This window comes from Mya arenaria, chromosome 17 (genome assembly GCF_026914265.1).
Source record: "Mya arenaria isolate MELC-2E11 chromosome 17, ASM2691426v1".
Classification (NCBI taxonomy): domain Eukaryota; kingdom Metazoa; phylum Mollusca; class Bivalvia; order Myida; family Myidae; genus Mya; species Mya arenaria.
In genome coordinates this window covers 10,021,919-10,039,152 of record NC_069138.1, presented here as the reverse complement: position 1 = coordinate 10,039,152, position 17,234 = coordinate 10,021,919, and the positions used below count along the sequence as shown (strand labels likewise).

At 35.0% G+C, this 17,234-nt stretch overlaps 2 protein-coding genes across 2 annotated transcripts in view; one reads left to right on the top strand and one right to left on the bottom strand.

Moving 5' to 3' along the window:
- The window catches only part of LOC128223825 (protein O-mannosyltransferase 1-like), a 92,367-nt gene that overhangs the window by 55,124 nt on the left and 20,009 nt on the right, over window positions 1-17,234 (top strand). The window lies entirely within an intron of this gene.
- Window positions 12,167-13,739, bottom strand: LOC128223828 (uncharacterized). The gene is made up of 2 exons (XM_052933248.1): window positions 13,491-13,739; window positions 12,167-12,512 (listed from the first exon to the last, which is right to left on the bottom strand). The coding sequence occupies exons 1-2, from the start codon at window positions 13,731-13,733 to the stop codon at window positions 12,282-12,284; spliced, it is 474 nt and encodes a 157-aa protein (XP_052789208.1). The 5' UTR covers window positions 13,734-13,739; the 3' UTR covers window positions 12,167-12,281.

Genomic DNA, 17,234 nt, shown 5'->3' with positions numbered 1-17,234 from the left:
ACTTAAACGGGGGCGTTATATTTACTTCGAAATAGCTATTATTTCTAAATGGAATTCGAATCATTGATAAAAAATTTGGTTAAACAGAGAAAAAATAGTGTTTAAATGTATCAATCTAACTTAAAAATTGTCAGATTTATTGCCCTTTGTAAATGTTTTTTATTCAAATTCAACAAATGAATAAACCTTTAATTACAACTTAAAATGTTTTGAAAGGAGATGCATCACTATATTACATTGCAAGCTTGTATGTATTACAACAACCACAAATCTGTCACCAATTGAAACAAAACTGTCTGCCTTGATAGATAATAAATGTTTGAGCCCTCATCTTGTATGAATGAAAGAACTTGAAATTGAGTGAATGATTATTGGTAAGTAAAGGTTGAACTCCAGCCCATTTTAGAACAATCATTGTTACCCAATGTTCTCAAATTGCATCCCTCGGCATGAAGTGTTTCAGAAGATGAAATCACTTTTTATCAGAATTAAAACAAAATGAATAGAAGTGAATGAACTTGGTGCCATTAATTGATGTTGAATTTGACTTTGCATCATGGCTCTGTAACCGGGTGTTCCCTAATTGCCTCCCTTGACAAACAAGTATGCTTGAAAATTATACAAGGCATTCAAAAAATGTACTGGAATTTTGGTGAAGAGATTGCTTGAGTTGCTTTGAGTGGAGGGTCAAGATCAAGGGTTGATACAGTGGTCCTCTATCAAATTTGTTCAAATCATGCCCCTGGGGTCAAACTGCCCCCTCCCCAGAGTCACAAGTTTCGTAAAAACATTGAAAATCTTTGTGTCTGAAATCAGAAGGCCTATATGATGGCCCTACCTTGTTCAAATTATACATGTGGGGTCAAAGCTGGCCCAACCTCTTTTGACCTTCTTTCTTTTTTATAAAGCTACAGTAATACAGTTGGCTCAAGTGTACAGTTTTGAACACAAATATCATTGTTGCCCTTGGTGACCTTGACTGTGACCTTTTAAAAATTTCCCCCATGTCAAACCAAACCATATTAGGCCTTCAGTAGCCAATAGATAATGAGCTCCTATATGGTCACCCCCCCACTGCCTATGAGATTATTGGTGAATATTGGACTTTGATCCCTATGTATTTTACTTATTTTTGTAGTATTTATTTAAATTTTGTCAATTATTGATCAATATAAAGTTGGTAGGTAATTAAATTTCCGATCCAGTGATATAAATTTGTTTTGTCTAATTAAACCCCACTTCGAAGAAGACGGGGTATATTGCTTTGCACTCTCCAATGGTCCGTCCGTAAACCAAAGCTTGTCCGAGTGTTATTCGACAATTCCTGGACCTATGGTTATCAGACTTGACATGAAGGTTGGGATATGACCAGTGGATGACCTTCATTGATTTCAGGGTTATCGGGTCAAAGGTCAAGGTCACAGTGACCTTTAACTCAAAAAGGTTGTCAAAGCTTGTCCGAGTGATTACTCAACATTGACTGGACATTGGCCATTAAACTTGACAGGGATGCTGGGCCTGACAAGTAGATGATCCCTATTGATTTGTGGTGCCAAAGATCAAGGTCACAGTGACCTTTAATGCGAAAAGGTTGTTGGTGTGATAACACAACAATGCCTGCACCAATGGCCCTCAAACTTTGCATTTAGTTTGAGGGGTGGACAGTCGATGACCCCTATTGATTTTAAAGTCATAGAGTCAAAGGTCAGGGTTACAGTGAAGTGAACGCGAAGAACTTGTCCGAATGATAACAAGACAATTGGTTGATTTATGGTCCTGAAAATTTATGTGGAGGGTGGGAGCTATTGAATATGGGATCATCAGGTCCAAAGTTCATTGTAACCTTCGACACAAAAAGCTTGTCTGATTCATAATTGTCATTTTGATCCATGCATATTTCATTCAATTGTCCAATATTTCTGACATCATGGCGCTCGGGGGGGGGGGGGGGGGGCATAATGTTTGACACACATCTCTTGATTATTTATTACTTTGGTTAATAACAAACACAACTCTTGTAAAAAGTTATTTATTTCAAATTATAATACATTCAAATTGTATATGTTGTTTATTTCCACTTTTCAATGACATATTGAACAAATACAGACATACATATTTACAAATATTCGATCATATATACAGCTCAAAGAAATGCATGATGTCAAATAATGAGAAATTCAATCAATCATGTGTAATAGCAACATATTGGCAACTATAAGCGATAACATAGATCATTTATGGTTTAATCTAAAATAATTTTTCTGTAGTATTTCTTTTGATTTAATAAATAATAGATGCATGTCAAGTTCGTAGCGTATTCAAAGTTTAGAATCAAATGATCTTAGTTTTATCTAAAAAGAAATTCAATAAGACCATAAACACTTATTCATAATTGAAGGAATCATGTATTGTATGAGGTTGAACCACAGTTTTATTAGGTAAACAGAAAGAGTTATTTCAAATTAATTCTATACTAATTAATCAACTATGCACGTTTGTTGGATTTTAAACGAATAAAATTCATTCTATTATTCTAAGATATATAAAAGATAATGTTGGGTCAGCTTCTCAGGCACCATTTAACAAATCATTTGCACTAATGATGAAAGGATTTGATGCCGTATTAGATATTGCCCTCACTGAAGCCTGCAACTTGAATTCGTTAGAATCGGTATCAAAATTAAATGCCATAATTCAGTAATGATATTATCAAACTTTGTCAACAAGAGAATAAATCAAGGTCTGAATTGCATGGGCAATTAGGATTGCATTCTTGAGTTATTCTCGAGATCGAGAGAACACTTGTTTCAACAGCTGTATAACTGGGTCATGTCACATAAAATAATATTATAACCCCGGTATTCGTAACAAAATACTAACTTTGACACATTTTTTATGGCGGATTATCATTCCATTTTTGGAAACAGACGTGACAAATGATATGTGCTTATACAAGCCAGGCTCTGTTTACGGGATCGTAAAACAGCCAATATGACACAGTTCTGAACCATATTATCTCACATCATTCTCGCATGATCAACAAGATGTTTTTATAATATTTATTATTGGTAGTTTAAAGTTATGTATTATAAGTATTTTAAAAAGCTAGTGACATATTTGGGAATTTGCAACAGATAAATGAGGTTATGCTGTAAAAGGTTAACATACTTTCTTATATTTTTGAAATTTCGGCAGGAAATTTTGACTATGTGTACATTTTTCAAAACAAATATCAATGTTGTGCTTTGATGACTTTGACCTTGACCTTTTGATCTGTTTTCTTATTTTTAACGTTCGAAAATTAATGGTTTATGGCCTAAACCATTAACGGTTTAAGAAAAATGCAAAAAAACATCAATTTTTGAACCTAAATATAAAAAGCTGCGATCTATTTTTTGTCAGCAGTCTTATTTAACTGGTTTCAAAGGATTTTCGCAGACATTGGCTCGTTCCAAGACAAAAAAATTGTTGTCGAACGTTCAATCTGTGCAGCTGTAAGCTCCAGCAATGAAATTTGGACCATGTGTAGAGTTTTTGAAACATAAATGTCGTGCTTGGGTGACCTAATCACTTCATGACTACAACATTTGACAGTACTCAATTATAGTTTTATCCCTTGTTACATTGCCATAAACCAATTGACTTGTGCATTCTCATACAAAAAAAAAGATTTAAAACTCAGGTGGGAGATTTAGGGCCATCATGGTCCTCTTGGTTAAAATACCATCATTTTATATACGATCTTGGTATATTATTCAATACAAACTAAAAATTCTTAGGGAAGATGTTTGCGATCTGTAAGCAACATGTTAACTGCATGCACTTCCAACTCGACTTTCAGCATGTCTTCAATTGCTCACTCTGTCAAATCTTGAGCCGTTATTAAATTATAGTTCAAGTATTTGCTTTAAAATTACATTAACGTTTTCGTTATTAGTTATTAAGTAAACTAAATATTTACTCTATTAAATGTTCACATAAATCTTCCTCTCCCACCCAGTTTCTCTGTTGATCACTTTAAACATGATGTCAATGTCTCCAACAATCAACAGTACATCAAACTGTTGAGGCATGTCATATCCACTATCAGATATATAATTTAAGGAGACTATTCCAGCCACAAATTTGCACTTGTCATCTTAATGTACCAGGGGTCTATCAGAGGGGAGCGCCATAGGGTAATGAGCTGAAACAATTTTCACTAATCAGCATCTTAAGCATTAATTTAAATGATGTTTTTATTGCATACTGTACATTTAAGTGACATTCGTATTTAAAATCAATACATACATATTTATAACAAATATAAATTTTGAGTGATAAGCCTTTATCTACTTAATAAATAATGCATTTATTGTAAATATTAATTACTGATAACAATATTGTAACAGTGTTTTAGTACCTGAATTAACACAAATATTAAATGACTTGTCACAGGGGCCTGAAAGATTAACAGTGATCAACTATTGTCTCATATGATATATAAAAAAAAAATTCTGCAACCTTCTTTCAAATTTAACACAGTAACCTTCATAACAACCACATATTTATTAATCCTTTTGGTAAATTAAAACACTTTCATAAATTGTGGTATAAGTAATTTGGGAGTAAGAGTGCATCTTTAATAGGATGACATCCATTTTCGTGGTTTTCATTGGTTGGGTCATCCAAGAATTTGAGATCCCAACGAAAATCGGACCTTACATTCTCAAATTAAACTGCCTATGTTAAGGGCCAGCCACAATGAAAACGTCGATTGAATGACCTAATTTTAAATGTTTAAAAAAATCAATTTTTAATTTCATTTTGATGTTCAATTAAGTAGTACAGGCGAGCAAATTCCATGAAGTTATATATATTTCCATTTACAAAACATATTCATTGCTATTAAAAATTAGCAGTTTCTTCTGCTATTGAGTATTTGTTCCTAACGAGGTGTAACCGACAACATACGTTTGTATAAAAGAATAGCTGATTTTTGTAACGTCGTATATCATTGGTTAGATGACGTCGCGCTTATCCAATGGGAGCGCAATATTGAAGTAAACAGTGTCGTCTTAACGTGTGTGTTATTCAATATGAACGTCAAGTTTTATTTACACAGAGGACTAGGAGAATGTTAAAAAGATTTAGTGAGCAGAATTCATACTTTCTAACATGTAAACCTGTAAATCGGAGTTGAGCAATGTTTACGAAAAAAGATTGTATTAGATTTCGAATCAAAAAGCATTTACGTTTACCCGGAAATGTCTTAAAACAAAATGGATATGTTTATTAGTCAAATTTATCAAAACGACCCAATCAACAATGTCTTGATGATTGCATTTTTGTAATCAGGAAATAAATTTCATCCACTAATTTTCATTATTCTCTTAATAACTTTCTTATTTGAAGTCTCAATATCATCAATAATTATGGCGACATTGTTGATAAGGTAGTCTTGGGCATTTTGATACCATAACAAAGTAATACTGTCGATCTTTCTGAATGTGAATGCTGTTTGATCCAAGATCTTCTTTTGTAAAATTTTCTCATTTCCTGTCACCAAGATTGTATGTTTTTCTCCAAAGATCGTTCCTCAAAACGTAAAAAAACACATGAACTTTTAAAACTTTTTGTTTTACCTTCCCCACTTACTTTTGCACTGTGGAAGGCCCTTGAAATGAATAACGTGAATCACTGTCTATAGGATGCTAGCAAAGATAGGACGCATGCAAAAATACTTTAAACACTTAAGTAGTTTATTGCAATATGTTCTACATAATCAATAAGCAACAACCTTATTATGTCATCCCAATGCCTGGTATAATGGGACGAACAACACTGTCATTGCATCAGTTTGTACTTGAATATTGGTAAAAGTACAGATAGCCACATTAATGTGCGCATTAACAGCGTGACGTAGATTAAAGATAAAACATAAACGGCGTGCAGTAAATTTGCAGGCAATTTGACCGCAGCTTCTTTTTTATTATTATACCATCGCTATAGCCTTTTTTTCATAACCACAACATTTCATGTCCTTGAATATTAATTATTTCATAGTTATAGATCAATTTACTAGTATAATAATTATAAAACATGTAAAGATTGGCATGTAAATTCAACAGACAGAAACAATAACACCACAAAAATATATACTATACTATTAAATCTGCAAACCTACAATGCTCCAAATAGTACGGGTAAATGAAGCAGAGAAAGTCTGTCCATGGTGCAGCAGCTGGCCCTTCTCTAACCAATTGCGGAATACTGCTATCACTATCAACAACCCTGAGGTGTTCTGGGTGCCTTCTCTCCTGGAAAAGTGGTTCAGTCAAGATCCTATATGTATGGTTTGCTCTTCTCTTTATGCTGTGAGGGTGTAATCCTGCTAGTATAGGGCTTTGCATAGCAACTGAACTGGGCTCTTTTAGAAATTCAATATTCAGCTTGTATGTGAATTCAGCTGTAAGTGTTAGCGCAGCTTTAAGGTCAGTAACTCTTATTTTTGGCCCATTCTCTGTAACGGCGAGCGTATACTGGAACTCTACCTCATCTGGTCATCCTTCAGCAGGAGGGTGGGACTGAATGGTGGCTGCTAATTCACAACCTTCCTCATTAATTTATTTGGGGTTATTCATTACATGAGCTTGATGGATGGATTTCTTTTTCTTTTTAGAAGTAAATGTTATTGATTCACTCCAGATGAATTCACTGCTAACAGTTATCTGTTGTTCCATTTTAATCAGAGGTCTAAATATCCATATTGCACATTCCTCACCAGTATTGTCAAGGCAGAGGGATGTTTTTATTCAGTTCCGAGTGTTGTTCTTTATTGAAATTCTCTACTCTCTTGGCCATATAGCCAATTGTGTAGTCCGATGTTACTGTTTCTCCTTCTTTACATGCTAAACTACTTAATAGACCATTGTCATATTGCAACTCCTGCTTAAGTTTTTGCTGAAAGTTATATGAACTTGTACATAATTCCACTGGTAAGAAACATACCGAGCTGGTCTGATGTTTAAGTAAGCGTTTCAGACATTCAGTCACATTGAGCTTGAAGTCGTCCATGATCATTTGTAGCATTGGTTGTGAGAAGACTAGTGACGACATGTCAAAATCGTATCTCACAGTGTCTCTATATTTTGAACTATGAATAAGGCTGTCTACTGGCACGGAGTGATATTCCTTTATCATTGTCACAAAATGTTTACATTGCAAAGTTATACCTGCATTGGTAACATCATACTGTCTGATCTGTTCCTCAAAATCTTTGTAAAGCATGTAATAGTTGTACATATATTTCATTGCATACCAACGAATATAATACATTTCGAAAACACTACATAGCATCTGTTCCATACAATATTCAAGGGACCCACAATGGAACTTGACGGCGGCTTTCCTTGAATTTCTGCTTACTGTACCATCTTGCATTACATCGTATGATCCTATTTCACCAAATCTTTCATCAAAACAAAGATATGAGACTTGAGTAGTTTCTCTCTCAGATGTGTTACTAGTTTTGTTCTTACATTCTTCCTTTGCATTGTAGAGTGCTAAAACATCAGAAGGGAAAACATACTGACATTGACTTATTTCGAGCCCCGCCGTGCTGGCAGCCGCTTTGATTTCAGATTGTATCCGTGTTCCTGCTGGTAATATAATTACCTGGATATCTTGTTTGTGATTTCGTTTTTGAAGTGTCTTCGAAGTATGTTTTGCTTCTCTTCGGTGGAAAACAAACACTTCGTGTAATAAGGCTTCTAAGTGAAATATATGCAAGTGGTTTAAATTAAGTGTTCCATATGTATAATCAATCACACCACTTTTCGGTTTAAAAGAACTGTTTGGATATTTCGCAGATGTTTGAACACTTGGCGCTTCATATTTCTCGAAAAAAAGGCATGGACCGTACGTCTGGTGTAGGTGGCTGCTGATTCAATAACAACAACTGTTTTGTCTAGTTTATATTTTTTACTATTTTTTTTCCCCATTTTTCACTTCTTATACGATACAGATTTTATTAACCAGGTTTTCACATAGTGAAACCTGGTTATTAGAATGGCGAACGTCGTTGTTCGGGCGGGCGGTCTGGCGGGCTGGCGGCCGGGCGGCGTCAAACTCACCTATGAAACTGAATAACTTTAGTAAGGGTTGACATATCTTGACCAAACTTGGTCTATAGAAAGAGTTTATGGAGATCTTTCATGGGATGGCGTTTGGGGTCCCTAGGGTCAAGGTCAAGGTCACTGTTACTAAAAATTGAAACTGAATAACATAAAGGGATGACATATCTTGACTAAACATGGTCAATAGGAAGAGTTTATGGAGACCTTTCATGGGATTGCGTTTAGGGTCCCTAGGTTCAAGGTCAAGGTGACTGTTACTAAAAATAGAAAAACAGTTGAAACTGAATTACTTTAGTAAGGGTTGACATATCTTGACCAAACTTAGTCTATCGAAGTAGTTTATAAGTACCTTTTATGGGATTGCGATTGGGGTCCCTATGTTCAATATCAAGGTCACTGTTAGTAAAAAAAGAAAAACGGTTGAAACTGAATAACTTTAGTTAGGGATGACATATCTTAACTAAACTTGGTCAATAGGAGGAGTTTATGGAGACCTTTCATGGGATTGCGTTTAGGAGTCCCTAGGGTCAAGGTCACTGTTACTAAAAATAGAAAAACTGTTGAAACTGAATAACTTTAGTTAGGGATGACATATCTTGACTAAGCTTGGTCTATAGGAAGAGTTTACGGAGACCTTTCATGGGATTGCGTTCTGGGTCCCTAGGTTCAAGGTCAAGGTGACTGTTACTAAAAATAGAAAAACAGTTGAAACTGAATTACTTTAGTAAGGGTTGACATATCTTGACCAAACTTAGTCTATCGAAGTAGTTTATAAGTACCTTTTATGGGATTGCGATTGGGGTCCCTATGGTCAAGGTCAAGGTCACTGTTACTAAAAATAGAAAAACGGTTGAAACTTAATAACTTTAGTTAGGGATGACATTTCTTCACTAAACTTGGTCAATTGGAAGAGTGTATGGAGGTCTTTTATGGGATTGCATTAAGGGTCCCTAGGGTCAAGGTCAAGGTCACTGTTACTAAAATCGGAAAACGGTTGAAACTGAATAACTTTAGTTAGAGTTGACATATTTTGCCCAAACTTGGTCAATAGGAAGAGTTTATGGATACCTTTCATCGGATTGCGTTTAGGTGTCTCCAGGGTCACGGTCAAGGTCACTGTTACTAAAAATAGAAAACGGTTGAAACTGAATGGAAGAGTTTATGGATACCTTTCATTGGATTGCGTTTAGGGTCCCTAGATTCAAGGTCAAGGTCACTGTTACTAAAAATAGAAAAATGGTTGAAACTGAATAACTTAAGTTAGGGTTGACATATCCTGACACAACTTGGTATAAAGGAAGAGTTTATGGATACCTTTCAATGGACTGCATTTGGGGTCCCTAGGTTCAAGGTCACTGTTACTAAAAATATAAAAACAGACACAGACTGAAGTTCTTCTGTCAATATTTAAAAACCTGGTTTTGTCGCATTGCAGCGTTTCTTGTTTTAATTGATTTTACACTGTGTTATCTCCTGAGGCATTTATATGCCTTATTTTGTTCATTATGTTTTTCACATATCGTATACGGTTACTTTATTCGCTAGTATACTGCTGCAGTAATTACGCTAGTTTACTGCTTCAGTAATTTTGCTAGTATACTGCTTCAGTAATTTACCATGGAAGGTCAGGCACTTGTCAAAGTAATATTTTGAGCAGTCCTCACAGAAATGCTTGGCCTCGATGTTGAGATTGTCATCTTTACACACAGAACAAGAAAAGTCATGTATCTCATTAGAGGCATTTAGCACTTAAGCGTTCAAATAATCCCGTGCTTTAAAGTCATATTCTTTCATAAAGTATTGTGAATGTTTCTTTAAGCTCTAAATCTGTTAACCATTTCATGACGTATAAACTCTTCAGTTGATATTGATATCACACTTGGCAAGTCTTTCTTTTTCCTTTCCCAGTCAGGAAGTTTAAACCCTTCAACAATTAAGTTTAATCAACGAAACTGATAGACCTTAAGTGTAGAGTTACATTATGAATGTGAATTGCTTTTGATTTAGCTAGATAAAATACAAAACTAAAATCTATGGCACACTTTGGTTTATTATACATGTTGACATTAATACTAATTGTCTGTTAATTTGAACAACTTCTCATATTATTAATGAGACTGAATGTAATCCAAGTTATTATTGTAATATTTCCAGGGGTTCTGAAAGTTTGAAATCTCAATTGACCCAGGCCTGTTGATCGAACTCTTCCTCCCCATTCAAACACGCCCCCCCCCCCCCCATTTGACCCCCATGCAATTCAAACTTATAATTGTTCAACTATTTGTTTTGGTTTTATCAATTATTGGTCAATATAAAGTTGGTAGGTAAATCAATTTCCTATCCAGGGGTATAATGTTTATTTTGTCATCTAATTAAATGCCCCCTTCGAAAAATACGTGATATATTGCTTTGCACATGTTGGTCGGTCCTTTGGTAGACAAAAGCTTGTCCGGTTGATAACTCGACAATTTCTAAAGTCATCAAACTTAACTTGAAGGTTGGCTCTGACCAGTTGATGACCTCTATTGGTTTAAAGTGTCATCGGGTCAAAGGTCAAGGTCACAGTGACCTTTAACGCAAAAAAGGTTGTCAATGCTTGTCCGAGTGATAACTCAACAATGACAGGACCTCTGGTAATAAACTAGACATTGAGTCTGGGTCTTTCCAGTAGATGACCCCTATTGGTTTTAGGGTCATCGGGTCAAAGATGAAAGTCACAGTGACCTTGAATGCGAAAAGGATGTCTGAGTGTTAACTCGACAATGCCTGCACCCATGGCCCTTAAACTTGACTTGGATGTTGGGCCTGACTAGTAGATGACCCGTATTGATTTTAAGGGTCGTCGGCTCAAAGGTCAAACTAACAGTGACCTTGAGCGCATTTTTTTGTCTGTGTAATTATTTGACAATGCGTGCACCCAAGACTCTCAAACTTGACATTTAGGTTGAGTGGTGACCAGTTAATGAACCGTATTGATTTTGAGGTCATATAGTCAAAGTTCAAAGTCACAGTGACATTGAACGCGAAAAGCTTGTCCGAATGATTACTAAACAATGGGTATATATTAGGTCCTTAAACATTACTTGGAGTGTGGGGGTGACCAGAAGATAACCCAAATTAATTTTCATCAGGTACAAAGGTCATTGTGACCTTCAGCAAGAAAAGCTTGTCTGATTAATATGTGGCATTTCGGTCCATTCATATTTCATTCAATTGTCCAAATATTCCTGACAACATGGCGCTCATGGGGCATATTATTTGAAACATAACTGGTTTATTTCGGTAAACATTTTATAAACAAACACAAATGATGTAAAACAATATTTATTTAATATTATAATACACTCAAATTGTTACATTCACATTACAAACTTATTTTTGTAGTTTGTCTTTAATTAATTATGGATGCATGTAAAGTTTGTAGCATATTAAGTTTCGAATCCAATGACTTAAGTTTCATCTAAAAGGAAATAAGACAATAAACAAATATTCATAATCGAAGCAGTTATGTACTGTAAAGTAAACCACAATTTTATTGGTAAGCAGTGTTATTTCAAATTAATTTTGTACTAATAAATCAACTATGCACGTTCGTTGTTTTTAAAGGAATTCAATTTAATCTATAATTCTAAAATCTAAAAAAAAATAATGCTGGGTCAGCTCCTTGCACCGGTTGACACATCATTTGCACTAATGATGAATGGATTTGATGAACTCGACGTCTTACTAGATATTGGCCTCATCGAAGCCTTACATCTTAAATTCGCTAGAATCGATATCAAAATTAAATGCCATAACTCAGTAATGATATTATCAAACTTTGTCAATAAATGAATAAATCAAGGTCTGAAACGCAATTAGGACTGCATTGTTTTGTAATTCTCGAGATCGAGAGAACAAATGCTTCAACAGCTGTACAACTAGATCCCGTCACATATAATATTATCACAATCCCGGTATTTATTACAAAATAAAGCTACATTTCAACTGGATACACTTGCATAGTTGCCCAACTCGACATTAAAGATGTCTTCAATTTTTCCCTCCTGTCAAATATACTTTCATTCGGGGCCTTTATTAAATCCTATGATATATATTTCTAGCTTTAAAAATACATCCAAAGAATTGTCATTTATTTTTTTAGTTAACTCAATATTCTCTATATTAAAAGGACACATACTCCACGGACTCATGCCCAGTTTTCCTGTTAATCACTTTAAACATGACGTCAATGTCTCCAACAATCAACAGAACATCACACGTTTTAGCCATTTCATTTCCACAATCAAAGTAATGATATGATACTGGGTCTATTGTATCCACAACCTTGCACTTGTTATCTGGATCAGTAATGTACCTGGGATCCTTCAGAGGGGAGCGGCATAGGGTATTGTCCTGAAACAATATTCATTAATCAGCATCATTAGCATAAATTTAATTTATATTTTTATTGCATACTGTAAAACCATTTAAGTGACATTCATATTTAAAATCAATACATACACATTTATAACAAACATAAATTTTGTAAAGATTAATAACTGATAACAAGATTATAACCATGTTTTTAAAAGCTGAATATGCATACTGGTGAATGCTTTACGATTTGCCGGTACAGTGATCATTTATTGTCTCATATGGTAGAAATCGCTGTTTTCTGCACCCTTCTTTCAAATTTAACACGGTTACCTCCATAAGAACCACTGTTTTCGATATTTATTTATCCTTTTGGTAGATTAAAATAATTGTATGAATTGTTGTTTAACTAATTTGGGAGTGAGGGTGCATCTTTAATAGTGGGACATTAATTTTCATGGTTTTCCAAGAATTTGAGATCAAGACGAAAAATGGACCTTATATTCTCAAATTATTCTGTCTATGTTAAAGATATACGGTAGATCCCTGTGCATAGGATGCTAACAAAGATAGGACGCATGCAAAACATACTTAAACACTTAATTAGTTAATTGTTATCTGTTACAAATAATCAATAAACAAAAAAATCATTCTGTCATCCCAATGCCTGGTAAAATGGGACGAACAACACTGTCACTGCAACGGTTTGTACTTTTATATTGGTATAAAAACAGCTAGCCACATTAATGTGCGCATTAACAGCGTGACGTAGATTAAAGATAAAACATAAACGGCGTGCAGTAAATTTGCAGGCAATTTGACCGCAGTTTCATTTTTTTATTATACCAACGCTATAGCCCTTTTTTCGATACCACGAAATTGCATGCCCATGAATATAAATTATTTCACAGTTAAAGAACAATCTATTATAAAACATGATATTGGCATGTAAATAAAACAGACAGCAACAACAACACCACAAAAATATATATTATACTATTAAATCTGCAAACCTACCATGATCCAACTAGTAAAGGGAATTGTAGCAGAGAAAATCTGTCCCTGGTGCAGCAGCTGGCCCTTCTCTATCAACTTGTGGAATACTGCTTTACATCTGCTCACACCTTCACTATCAACGAACCTGAGGTGTTCTGGGTGCCTTCCCTCCTGGAAAACTGGTTCAGTCCAGATCCCATATGTATGGTTTGCTCTTCTCTTTATGCTGTGAGGGTGTAATCCTGCTAATATTGGGCTTTGCATAGCAACGGAGCTGTGCTCTTTTAGAAATTCAATATTCAGCTTGTATGTGAATTCAGCTGTTTGTGTTTTCTCAGCATGTACGTCAAAAACTCTTATTATTGGCCCATTCTCTGTAACGGCGAGTGTATACTGGAACTCTACTTCATCTGGCCAGCCTTCAGCAGGAGGGTGGGACTGAATTGTGGCTGCTAATTCACAACCTTCTTCTTTGATGTATTGGGGGTTAGAAAACTTGGATCTCATTACATGAGCTTGATGGATGGATTTCTTTTTCTTTTTAGAAGTAAAGGTTATTGATTCACTCCAGATGAATTCACTGCTAACAGTTATCTGTTGTCCCATTTTAATCAGAGGTCTAAATATCCATATTGCACATTCCTCACCAGTATTGTCATGGCAGAGGGAGGTTTTATTCAGTTCCGAGTGTTGTTCTTTATTGAAATTCTCTATGGCCACATAGCCAATTGTGTAGTCCGATGTTACTGTTTCTCCTTCTTTACATGCTAAACTACCTAGTAGACCATTGTTATATTGCTTCTGCACTATGCTTTGCTGAAAGTTATCTGAATATAATTCCATTTGTGAGTAACATATCATGCTGGTCTGATGTTTAAGAAAGTGTTTCAGACATTCAGTCACACTGAGCTTGAAGTTGTCCATGATCATTTGTAGCACTTGTTGTGAGAAAACAAGTGACGACGTGTCACAATTGTATCTCACAGTATCTCTATATTTTGAATCATGAATAAGGCTGTCTACTGGCATAGAGTGATATTCCTTTATCTTTGTCACAAAATGTTTACAATTCAAAGTTATACCTTCAGTGGCATTATCATACACTCTGACCTGTTTCTCAAAATCTTTGTAAAGCATGTAATTGTGGTACATATGGGCGCATTTATACCAACGAACAAAACTCATTGTGAATATACAACATAGCAGATGCTCTATGTAATACTCAAGTGACCCACCATCGACCTGGTCGGTGTTCCTTGAATTGTTGCATACTGTGCCATCATGCAATACATCATATGAGCCAATTTCACCAAATCCTTCATCAAAATAAACATATGAGACTTGAGTAGTTTCTCTCTCAGATGTTGTATTAGTTTTGTTTTTGCTTTCTTCCTTTGCATTGTAGAGTGCTAAAACATCAGAAGGGAAAACATACCGACATTGACTACTTTCGAGTCCTGCCGTCCTGGCAGCCTCCTTGATTTTAGAGTGTGACTGTGTACCGGCTGGAAATATAATTACCCACTGGATGTCTTTATTGTGAATTCGTTTTTGAAAGGTCTTCCAAATATATTGCGTTGCTTCTCTTTGGTGGAACATAAACACTTTGTGTAATAGGTTGTCCATATTTCTGGATTCATTTTCTGTTTGTAACTTCACCTGTATCTGGTTTTCGAATTTCTCACCAATCACATTCTTATTCAGTTGAAAAAGAAAGTATGGATATTTCTCAGATGGTTCAATAGCTGGCGCTTCACCTTTTTCAAAAGAAGCGTGGATCGTTTGTCTGGTGTAGGTGGCTGCTAATTCAATCACAACAACTGCTTTGTCTAGTTTATGTTTACTACTAAAATTATTGTCCATTTTCACTTTTAATATATTAATTTATATTACACTATTCACTGGGGCCTTAATTTGCCATATTTTACTCATTATGTGTTTAACCTATGTATACAGTTACTTTAATCCGCTAGTATACTGTTTTAGTAATTTAGCACTTGTCATAATATTTGGAGCAGTCCCCACAGAATTGCTTGTGCTCGTTGTTGAGATTTTAATCTTCACACACAGAGCAGGAAAAGTCATGTATCTCATTAGGCCACTACTTTTATATAAATTGGTTTACAAAACCGGCGGGTCTAATTTTTCGAAAAGTACCAAAAAAAAATAAAATGAATTTTACTTTTTTTTCAAATTTATTTTCCCGACCGTATTGATTTTGATGCGAAACGAAAGAAAAACGAACAGATGAGACTACGAATGCAGTAGATCTCGACTGGTTTGTTGTTCCGTAGCCGTATTCGCCAATTTATAGTGATAGCATGTGAGCATGTCAACTGTTATGGCAGCGCCGTTTGCAATGGCGGAATTGACGATAGCAGTCATTCTTTGTATGAAATAATTAATTAAAATATACAGAAGTTGTTAAATTAACAAAAGCAAAATACATTGGCAAATTTAACAGTCGACAAACACAATAACTGTCACGTGATTGTTGTTTTTCCCCGCCAATTTAGGTCATGAAAATAATGTTGTTTATAGATGAAAAATAAAAGTATCAGCAGCTGCCATCGAATAAGTAGACACAAATATCTGTAAATTATGTGTGAGAAAAACATTTTTTAACATTTTATGGTTAAATATCAAATAACAGTGCACTGAGTGTGAGTGGTGAAATCGAAAGTAAAATTTCTAAGTTGACACCGGTGACCTAGTTACACAAGTTCGGTCGGTTGTGTTTATGGATTTTAAATCACAAAATGGTTTGGAAATACTTGTCATTGAGTTAATGTTAAGCTTGTGTTTATTCTAGATTACCTGTGTATTCATGTTTGGGATAATAGTAGAGTAAAAACAAAGAAAGAGTTGAACACATGTGTTAATGACATTTACTAATGCCAGGGGTTGTGTGCAAAACATTTAGATAAAACAACACGGAAAACTATTTTGAATACAGTAAAACTGCGATCGCTCGAGGTCGCCAGGGACCGAACCAAAACCTCGAGGGAACCGATGTTTCGAACGACCCGATTTTCAATTTTCCAGTTTAGTATGAAATATCTTTCAGTGTATTCTAAGTTTGAAGTCGTCAAACAGACTGTTTTTTTTAGACACCGATTATGTGTTGCGTTGTGGAAATCGCTAATATGTTCAAATAACGTAAACTAAATGAAAAACGCAAAAGAAAAAAAAAAAAATGAATAAATAGAAATGTTTATTTTAACAAAATAACACATTTTCGTAACAAGCAACATTTGAATGACAGTATTAGTCAGATTTTAGTTTCACAATTAAGGATTGTTGAATGGCGCATCTAGTCGGTTTCGCGAAACTGTTTACTCGTAATGTGACGTGACAGCGTACAGAACGTCTAAAGATCACGGTCAGCATCGGCAGTGAATTCAAAGAACCTTCTGACCACATCTAAAGCGTTAACTTCTCGTCATTAACTTCTCATAATTATCATCTCAAATGCCCATATCAACTAATATCGGTCATGCGTTAACAGTGAAAAACGGTTTTTCACACTTTATCAAATTGCCTTTCAACTGTCATTGCAATTTTTACAACTTGCGAAAATTTTAACACCTAGCAATTGTTTGTTTATTTTGGAACGCGCGTGTGAAATTATGTCCTCGAGGGAGCCATATGGTTTTGTGCACGATTTGTGTACTTGGGGCCGAGGATATTGCTCGACTGCTCGACATAATTAGGTTTCGATGCAGCGTGGGTATATTTTATATGAAAATAGAAGGAAAAAAGTTC